The following is a 10,000-nucleotide window of genomic DNA, read 5'->3' as shown; positions in this document are numbered from 1 at the left end:
ACATCCTCAGGTATATGTGTTTGTGTTCACATTTGAACAAATATCAAAAGAAAGACTCCATGATGGCGTTTTCACAATTTTCAAAAAGAGGAAAAAATAGAGAGAGAGATTCATAACGGCAGTCTGAAGAAAGAACAATGCGAAATGTACCGTCATTTAATATAATAAAAAATACATAATTTACGATGCCGATGACCCTTCGTCATCAAAGTCTGTGAAAAGCGTCCATTGAAAAAGTAAACATGTTGATAAGTCAGTGGCATTGTTTCTTTTAGTCAGATATGTACTCCCCAACACTGGTCCGTGTTATTCAGATAAGATACAGAGTTTCTGAATCCAGTGCAGTTGTTGAAAGGCAATGATGACCATTTGGCCCACAGGAAGTTTTAGATGCTCTCTAGAACACAAAACAGGAAGTTGTGTTTGTGGCGAGGAAGAGAAGAGCAAGCTGCCGGTTGTGATGACTAACATGTGAATGTTCTCATCAGCTCGTGTTGATATAATCTGTGTTTCAGGGTTCAGAGGCGGTAGAGGACTGCGTGCAGGGGGCGCTATCTTCCCTCTACCCTCCTTTTGAAAGCACCGCTCCTCCTCTCCTCTCTCAGGTGAGACCATAGAGTTGTCAATTTATGTCTACCAAAGTCAGCACAATTCCTTATTATGGTTTCCCATGTAGCAGACAATCAAATATTCAAAAAAATTTCCCTAGCAACGACTTTTTCCACTTGAAATATCTTCGAACTCTCAAAGATTTCAAACTGCCCAAGCCTTAACATTAAACTCTGAATCTCAGTTCTCATTGCTTAATTATTAAAAATGCATGGACTAAATAACCTTGTGACTTAACGCCTTCAGCAAGCCAACATTCAAAGTCTGTCTTGACTGTGTGTTTGTGTCATGCAGGTGTTCTCCGTACTCGAGTCCACCTATCAGCACGACAGCTTGAGATATCTGCTGGATTTCTTCATTCCTGCCAAACACCTTCTGCACAGATTACAGCAGCATGCGTGTGTAAGTCTTCACTTATTAGTGGTGGCTGCTAAGGCCAGCGCCACTATTACTGTTAACCATACTTAGGGTTAAATAAGGTTAAGGTTACAATAAAAGAAACCTTAACATTAGAGGGTTGTTAAAATCCCTGTCCTTAACAATTAAACTTCAGTTTGTTGAGGAGAGGTGAGCAATTACTTTAAGTCCTTGAACCAAGGATTTTTACCTTGTGGGTGATAAAAATATTTTAAAACTCCCCTATACATTGAAGGAGGAACCTGAGACAGTTTCCCACAAATACTTTAGCAACCACCTAGAACCTCTTAGAAACTACTTGTAAATCATATTTGACATTGTAAAAATCTACTAACTGATGCAGTACCACTCTTACTTCCAATGTAGTAACTTAGTACTTTTCCCTTGCACACGTTAAGTCACACACAAACACGGAAAATGTTCACTATGAAACTCTCTCACACTTACATAAATACATGACACACACATTCTCAGCCGGCTCTGTTTTCATCGTCGCTACGAGAAGCTGCCAGGGACAAGAGCCTCGGTCTGAGTCATGGCTGTAATTCTTACCATATGTGTGTGTGAGAAAGAGAGAGACAAGGGCCTGAGAAAGGCTGGAGGAGCGTTCGCTTGAGAAATGGGGGAGGGATAAACAGACCGAACACTGGGGCACATTGAGAAAGAGGGTAGAAAGGGAATATCAGAACGAGAAAACTAGGGGCTGTTCACTGGAGGATGAAGGAATATGACTTCACAATCATTCTTTAGATGCGCTGAAGACACTTTCATATCTTTTAAAATGACAGTAAATTGCATACCATAAAACAGAGGGTTGGGTTTTAGAAAAAAGGGCTGATGATGTAGGAGGGGAGGGGCTTGGATTCCTGAACATAATTTGATCATGGTCCTGTGAGTGGGCACGGATGAGGGGGGATTCATGTCATGGGATAATTAGGCCTATAGCCTGAAGAAAAAGCATTTGAATCTACATTAAGATTTTCGGGTTGTGAGGTAAGTACACACTTTCAAATGCAGGAAATGAGAATATATATGATTAATGTGAACGATACATGTGTAATTTGTAACACAGTTCAATATTTAGCGATGCACACAAAGCTGAGGTAATGAGTGATGATACACTAGCTAAGAGTTATTAGCATCTTCTCAGCAGTTAAGCTGTAGATACACTAGATAGCCATGCCTATAATGACATTTCTTTAGTCTAAAATTCTACTCCATTATTTAACTTCAAATCTGTACTGATTGGCTGTGATTGTGTTTGCGTCAGTTTTTTGAGAATAAGGTTGTTAAATCTCCAAAACTTTAGATGACACTTGAGTTTCACAGTTCTTAATTTCAATACCGCAGCAAAAACAAATACGAGCCTAACTAATTTAAGTAAAATGTTCTTAAGCTTATTGAAGACAAGTAAACAGTCAGTAATGAAATAAGCAATAGGACAAATACATACATTAGAACAAAGATGCAAATGAAATAAACATGGTTTCAAGTTTTCATGTAGGTGTCTCTAACGGAATAAATTAAATATAAAATAAAACACTGCCTTCACTGAAGACAATGTCTTCACTGAATGAATCAAATATACAATGACAATGACAAACCAGGCAAGATTATTTTTTCTCTTTTTCTTTTGTTGTTTGATAAAATTAACTCCAACAGGCATATTAGGCAGCTGTCACTTTAAGACCTAATGCATGGATCTGGTAAAATATAACGACTTCCATTTCTTTTCCAAATGTTTACACTCACCTAAGACATAACCAACTGTGTTTACATGAATACACCCCAAGATGGGCATTTTTTACATAACTTTTTGTGTATTTGACTGTTAAGGCACAGTAAACATCAAAAAAAGAACTAAAAGCAGTGCTCACGCTGTGTGACAGGTGGCTTTCTGTGCATGTGCTTTAGGTGTGTGTACACAGAAGATTTTCTCTCAGAACAGCGTGCTTGTACCAAATTGAGAACTTTCTTGTGTCTTATTTTGCTTGAACGATTTAAAATCAATTGAATGTTTAAAATGGCAAGGCTTAAAACCACATGGAAAGGATAAACTTTTATGACAAAGCAGCACTGCAATGTCATGTGAGTGTAACCATGAGGTAGTAATGCTAAATCTCTACTGGTTGTCAAATTCCTACCTGTTTATATCAGCGTAATGGCCAGCCCTAGTTAGGACACAGTGAATTGCTACTAAAGAACATATAATTTTGTGAAGACACTGGGTATATTCCACTGTTTTTGTATTGTTTTAACATGCAACATTGTGGTTTTAGTACAAATGTCTTTGTAACAATTATTTGTCTCTCTTTCTCCCAGTCACAGTATCTGGGCTGTCTCTTCTTGCACTCTGGTTGGCCACTGTGTTTGGGAGAGAAGGTAGTAGTACAACTCTGTACTTTGGACTGGAGACTCCTGCATAGTACTGACTTCTACCTACAGGTGGTCCCCTTCTCGACGCGTTGTCCTCGCCTTGCTCTTAAGTGCCTTGCACCCGGTGGGAGGAACGTACAGGAGGTCTTAGTGCCAGAGTCACAGCATCCGCTGGTGTTTACTTCAGAGTGGCTACACTGCATCAACAAGGAGCGTGGCTGCAAGAGAGAAGGTAAGACACAAATGGAGGAATTAGGAGACCAATAGTTAGGGTAGATGGTGGAAAGCTAGGAAATACTATCCAATGGTAGAAATAAGGTGCATCATATTTAGAAAAATTTTAGTGTGTCATGATGTTTAAAGCAATGCCTTTAAGTTTGTGTTTGCCTTTTGAGGGTGATTGCGGCCCCTCTTCCTCTTTATCAGTTCTTCTCAAACTTTCTTTCCATGTAGGTGGAGGACGTTTGGACACTTGTCTGGTGAGTACATGTGACGGAGTGGTCCGTATTCCATGGGAAGAGGTGGTCTATCCCAAACTCCTCCACAATCCATCCGATCCTCTCCAAGACAATCCTGATCGAACTGACTTGTCATCAGGGGGTTTGGGCCTTGGTTGGGGCAGCTCTTCAGGAGAGCATGATTCCTGGTCCTGGGATGAAGAGGATGACTTGCCTCCAGATGGGAATGAGGCGGAAATTGAGGCTGCATTAGAATCCCTGCGCAGAAGCAGTGATGACCATCTTGTAGCTGATGGTGCTGGAGATTATGTTGAACTGCTAGAGCCCAGAGGAGGCCCAGATGGTGGTGCTGATCCCAAACAGTGCTACCTGGAGATGCATGGAATATGTAAGACCAAAACATTGCCCCTGTGTAGGAGGGGTAAAGCAATACGATTACGGAAGGGGAAGGGGAGAGGGTATGGGAAGACTGAACCTGGTGCTAGGGCTGGAAGTCTGGTACGAAGGGATAGCAACAACAACGGTAAGGATGGATTAGTTTCCTGTAGTGACTTGGCTGCCTCAAGGCCCTTGCCTCGTGTCATTGATTTGGGTCGCCAAAGAAGGACACATTCCCCTTCATTCCAGTACTCTGATAAAGATGCTAGAGACCCAGTAGGTCTCGAATGCAGATCTCATTGTATGGACAGTCTGGCAAAAGAGAGGAGGCCAGGGGTAGGAAAAGAGAGAGATGGGAATGGGGGTACACTGCCCTGGGAGGAGTGTCAGAGAAAGAAATGTTCCAGCAGGCGATGTTCCACAGATGATAATGATGTGGCTAAGAGCAAAGCAGACAATCTGGAAGAGGGACAACAGGACCACAATCAAAGATTGCACTGTGGCTGTGATGACAAAATATTGGCCAGCACTTTAGACAGTAGACATGAGGTTGCAACGTTAGCAAATCCCTCCAATGCTGCAGATAATGGAGCTGTCTCGTTGGCTGTTTATGGAGAAAAAAAAGACATAAACAAGAAATTGGCTGGAGAATCTAGGACACTGACAATGTCTCTCCAAGATTCTTCCCTGAAAAATGCATCTGATTCATCAGGTTGTTCACAAAGCAGAACCAAGCACTCAGACAATACCAGTAAAGAGAAAACAGATACAATTTTGCCACCATCAGGTACTGTAAGCGCCACACAAGAAAAGTGTCCTGGAAAGTCGGATAACTTTGTTTGTCCTAGAGGAAAAGAAGTAAAAACAGGTGGATTTAGAGCACCCAGGTATGGACAAGTATATGTGAATTTCCAGTGCATATTTGATTGTTCAAATTGTTTTAATTGTCTGCACCATCTTGCTGTGCTCAGTACTGCCCATACAAGGGATACCATAGCTAATATAAATGCATAACAATTGTTGAATCACTAAAAAAGATAAATGTACCTTCCTACAGGAGGAAAAGGAAAGCCAAAGGAGGCAAAGGGAAGGCCAAATCCAATGGCCGTGTACAACATAAAGGCAAAGGTGACTCAAAAAACCCAACCAAAGCCACCCAACCAATCAGCCATTCTAGCCAATCAGAGGAGGCTCCTAAGTTATCCAAAGATTGCAAAGGCTGTGTATCAGCCTCTGACACAGAAACAGATGCAAAGTCAAAAGATGGAGGTAATGTTGTGATCATCACAATTCATGCTCATAAGTGGCCTCTTATTGAGTGCTGAAGTCATAGCTCACTCCATACTCAATTTGTTCAATTTCAACATGTATTACAGAAAGTCAGTCTGGCACATCCTTTCCTGACCATTCCCAAAATGAGATAGGATTACCCGAATCTGCTGCGCACTTAAAATCCAAATCTCCACCTCCTCATCTTAGAGACCTAGATTTCAATCTTCTGCAGACAGGAAAGCTCAAATTAACAGGTAGATGTTCTTACTTTTAATGGTTACATAATATTTATGCTTCCTTTAACATGAAGTCATTTCTCATGTAGGTACTATGGACCGACTGGGACGAGCATTGGTTATCACACAAGGTCACCTCCCAGAGGATGGATGGAACACAGATGAAATTATAAAAGTGCTGTCCTGCTATTACACCATCACCAGGTCTGTTATTCAACCCATGTAACAGAGACCATCATGACTGTCACTACACCTCACATGCATTGGTTTCTTTGGGAGAAAACATTAATACTGAGAGAGCTAAAGTTAGAGTTGGCTGAGTATTTATATTTTCCTGTTTCATTGAATTTTAGACTGGAGGGCACTATCTCATGACCTTTTACTGTGCTTGGCTAATGTGCGTTCTGTTTTGTGCTTATTTTGAAATATCAGACCTATGGCCAGAGAGAAGGGTCTTACTGTCATAGTGGACAGCAGAAGGTCTGCCACGTCTGAACTCTGTCTCTCTGCACTGAAGCTCTTCAAGGTGAGTCAGTGCACGGATGGTGTTTGTGGTACTGTGGGTGTTTTGCATTGATTCTAAATTGGATTTGTCTGTCTGTATGTGTCTGCTTGTGTCTAACAGGGACAGGCAGCAACAGGGCTTGACTCAGTTCTTATCCTAACTGAGGAACAAGATAAATCGACCCAACCGTGTCTGGATGGAATAGAGGTGCATGTTTATTCACTGAGCTAATATTTATCAATCAATTTGGGCTAGGACAGAGTAGGAAATGGGCTTTTCAATCATTTTTGTGCTCAAGCACCATGACAGAGGAGCAGCTACTGGTACCTGAAATCTCTAAAAAGCTGAAAATGATGAAAGAAATTTAGACAAGACATGTCATCCATGATATGGAATTTATAATATCCCAGCCTCCTTTAGTTGCTGTTCTGAACTCTGCTTACATTTCCCAGTTCTGGATTGTATCTGTATTATCAGTGCATTTATATCTATTAGATGTAGTGGCCAAAATGGTCTCTTCTATGTCATGGAAGGCTACACATAAAACATGAAAGTTGTAATGCAAACACCTCAGACAGAAGATTTCATTATTTATGTCACAGAGACCGTCTCACAGACACATAGAAAGCAACGATTTCATAGAGATGCAACACAAGTGTTGGCAGCATGTTTGCTTTCTGTCAGCTCCGCCACTTCCCCAGAGAGTTCGTTCAGTTCCAGTGGGAAAAAATTACGTTCAGTCTGGCGCTCAAGCATTTGAGTAGATGATAAAACTCATTAGATATTTTTCTGACTCTCAGGTGCATACAGTACGAGGTACGGACATCCTTCAGCAGTTTGTGGACAAGCAGCAGTTGCCCAAAGAAATGGATGGAGACTTTAACCACTCACATGATGACTGGCTCACTTTTAGACTGGTAAGAAATTACTTGGCAAGTTGTCCTGCATAGCCAGCCTTTTAGCATGGTCCACATTACATCTTATTCTGACTATCCAGCTTGTGGCTATCTAGTTTAACAGTTTTAAACAAAACTTTGAATGTATTTATTCAATTTTACGCCACTATCTGACAAATGCAGTGATTAGTTCTTCTCAAAAGTGCTGGTTTCTTGTAAACATGGCACAATGTTGAAATGTCAAGTTCCCGGTGACGTACAGTAAGATTTTTCTACTTAATCTGTTCAATGACATGAAAAAAAAAATATTTGAATGGACATCTTTTTGTGCCTGTGTAAACATAGCACTTTGGTTAAATATACTTAGAATATTTCCCACAACAAGACATCTTTTACGTTTAAAAATACAGTTAAGCTACACCCATAAAAAACACCAATAAACTTCAATATAAACATTTTAAGAATTACCACAAGCCTGACCCAACATCTGCAGCAGATTAACATGCTCTTCACAGAGTTTGGAGCAGCTGACTGAGCGCTGTGAGAGCGCCCTCACCCTGCTGGGAGACGCACTGCAGTCTATGAACACAGAACCACTACCTGACTGCATTAAGGTGAAGCAGTGTTTGATGTAAAATATGATTTGCTGTCTACTTCAAGTCTATTTAAGTACATATTTGTTTGTGTGGTATTTAAGTTGAATTCGTCATCAGACTGTCTAATTCTATTCGCCTGTAGAATGTTACCCTCAGCGTCGACAAACACAGGCAGTTAATGACAGGCATCCTCACTGACCAACGGCTGACAGAGCTGCAGCAGAGGGGTGGGACTTGGCTGGCAGGTCTGGCCAATGGGACTCCAGGGCTGGCACAGAAATCCCCAGACTGCAAGTATGAATAGAATACAGAGAATATACATAATAATTCTGTTGAATAAGTTACACATTTCGCTTAGCTTCACTTAAATGTAATCTTTAGTGGACATTTAGGCCCAATCCCAATTCTACCCCTTAGCCGTTCCCCTTTCCCCTACCCCTCCATTTTGCGCGTTCACGTGAAGGGGTAGGGGTGTCTTGATTCTCTTTTGATTGGAGGGGTAGGGGTAGGGGAAGGGCCAGATAGCCCTTCAAACGAAGATTTTTCGGGACCACACTTCAAACGAAGGGGTATGAATTATTTCAGCGTAAACCATTTTCAACGGCAACATGGCTGCCCGAGCGAACAAAAAGACACATAAATGTTTTATTTTATGTTACTTTCAATCGTGAGTTCATATTTATACTCATGTTACTCAAAGAAATGTTTGCAAAAAATCGCTAAAGTTTGCTAATGTCATGTCATTGCAGACTGCAAGATAGTGCCACAACATATTGGCATGTCTGATCAGGGTGATAACAACCATAGATAGACATTGAGGGGAGCTAGTCCCCCCAATAATTGTAAATCGCTAAACCCTTTTCTCAAATATTGCCAATTAGAGAGAGAGAGTGTGTGTGTGTGTGTGTGCCAGTAAGCAGCACATTAATATAGAACGATAATTAAAGGCTCTAATGCTCACCAGCATAGGTGTGTGTATTGTAGGAGACCACACAGTAGTGGTGTCCCAATTCTTAGGGGAATATTTTCACCCCTACCCCTTGACCCCTAGGCGGAGGGGTAAGGGAAGGGGAAGGGGAAGGGGTATAAAATAGAATTGGGATTGGGCCACATTTAATAGCATTTACTTAAAATCTAAAATGATGCGAAATGTTGTAATTCTGCTTGTCTGACTGTAGTATTGCATTACTTTGTGCATTCAGGGCTGCTCTGGCAGTGACCTCTAACCTGTATGACAGTGTGGATGATGCGCTTCACCGGCTGGTGCGTGTGTCCAATCAGAGGGGTCGTGACCTGGAAGCACTGGGGAGATTGGCTACACTTGTGGATAAATTGGACAAGGTATGTGTGATGATAAAGAAAACAGTGAGATCAGGTATTAGTTAGGAATTATTTTATTCAGACTATTTGTTAATTATTATTTTTTTCATATTTTACACCTGTCTGCAATTTTCAAGTAATCCTGAACACTTTGATTAGCTTCAGGTGTGTTTGATTAGGATTAGAAACTGAACTCTGCAGGACTGTGGGCCTCCAGGCCCAGAGTTGAGTTATTTTGCAGAGTAAACTTTGCTGATTATAATGGGAATGTTCGAGAGAATCCAGAATTGCATGCAGACAATGAGCTCATGCCAAACCGCGGACTCAAATGGTCACGTGAAACTGTGTAAACTTGCAGCTTTGTTGATTATAATAGGAGCATTCCAGTTTTGATGCATCATGTCGCTCTGAATGACTGTTTTGTTTTTTAAGCCTCTAGGAGAGCCATGCTGACCATTTAGGCAGTGTGTTGGTTTACTGATATGATAGTGTATATAACAGCAATAAAGTAATTCAGGAACACAGTCCACAGTTGGTTTTGGATGTGTTCATTATGAAAATGGCATGCATGGATGGTGTAAATTGTATCTGTAAGGGAATTGCAAGGAATAATTCACATGAACATAAAAAAGCACCATAAACGATAGTTTAAGTCAGAAATGAAAGTTGTTTTTCACAAACATATGCCTTGGATCTCCATCTGAGTTTATGTGATGAGTAGCAATGTTTAATTCTTAATATGTTATTAAATTTGTTTATCTGAATTGCAAAATCAAATTATTTATTCCTAAATTGGTCTGACGTTTAATTAATTTTTGTAATTTTTTTAGTTTTTGTAGTTTATTTATTTTATAGTATACATGTTTTGTTTAATATTTAGTTTAGTTTTTATTTCAGTTTTAGCTTTAATACTTTTAGTACTTCTATTTAAACTAAT

The 10,000-nt window shown here is 40.5% G+C and overlaps 1 protein-coding gene across 1 annotated transcript in view; it reads left to right on the top strand.

The window, feature by feature from the left end:
• LOC107570622 (rho guanine nucleotide exchange factor 40-like) overlaps positions 1-10,000 on the top strand; it is a 39,351-nt gene that overhangs the window by 11,727 nt on the left and 17,624 nt on the right. The window contains exons 2-14 of the mRNA XM_016256874.1: positions 516-605; positions 904-1,011; positions 3,349-3,634; positions 3,856-5,125; positions 5,296-5,507; positions 5,615-5,764; positions 5,836-5,950; positions 6,179-6,272; positions 6,372-6,458; positions 7,052-7,168; positions 7,663-7,761; positions 7,886-8,037; positions 8,946-9,084. Coding sequence (XP_016112360.1) covers positions 516-605; positions 904-1,011; positions 3,349-3,634; positions 3,856-5,125; positions 5,296-5,507; positions 5,615-5,764; positions 5,836-5,950; positions 6,179-6,272; positions 6,372-6,458; positions 7,052-7,168; positions 7,663-7,761; positions 7,886-8,037; positions 8,946-9,084 — 2,919 coding nt within the window. The remainder of the gene's footprint in view (positions 1-515; positions 606-903; positions 1,012-3,348; positions 3,635-3,855; positions 5,126-5,295; positions 5,508-5,614; positions 5,765-5,835; positions 5,951-6,178; positions 6,273-6,371; positions 6,459-7,051; positions 7,169-7,662; positions 7,762-7,885; positions 8,038-8,945; positions 9,085-10,000) is intronic.

This window comes from Sinocyclocheilus grahami, unplaced genomic scaffold (genome assembly GCF_001515645.1).
Source record: "Sinocyclocheilus grahami isolate Dianchi unplaced genomic scaffold, SAMN03320097.WGS_v1.1 scaffold1485.1, whole genome shotgun sequence".
Classification (NCBI taxonomy): Eukaryota; Metazoa; Chordata; class Actinopteri; order Cypriniformes; family Cyprinidae; genus Sinocyclocheilus; species Sinocyclocheilus grahami.
Note: the sequence above shows the minus strand (reverse complement) of the source record. Positions and strands in the feature narration are given on the sequence as shown.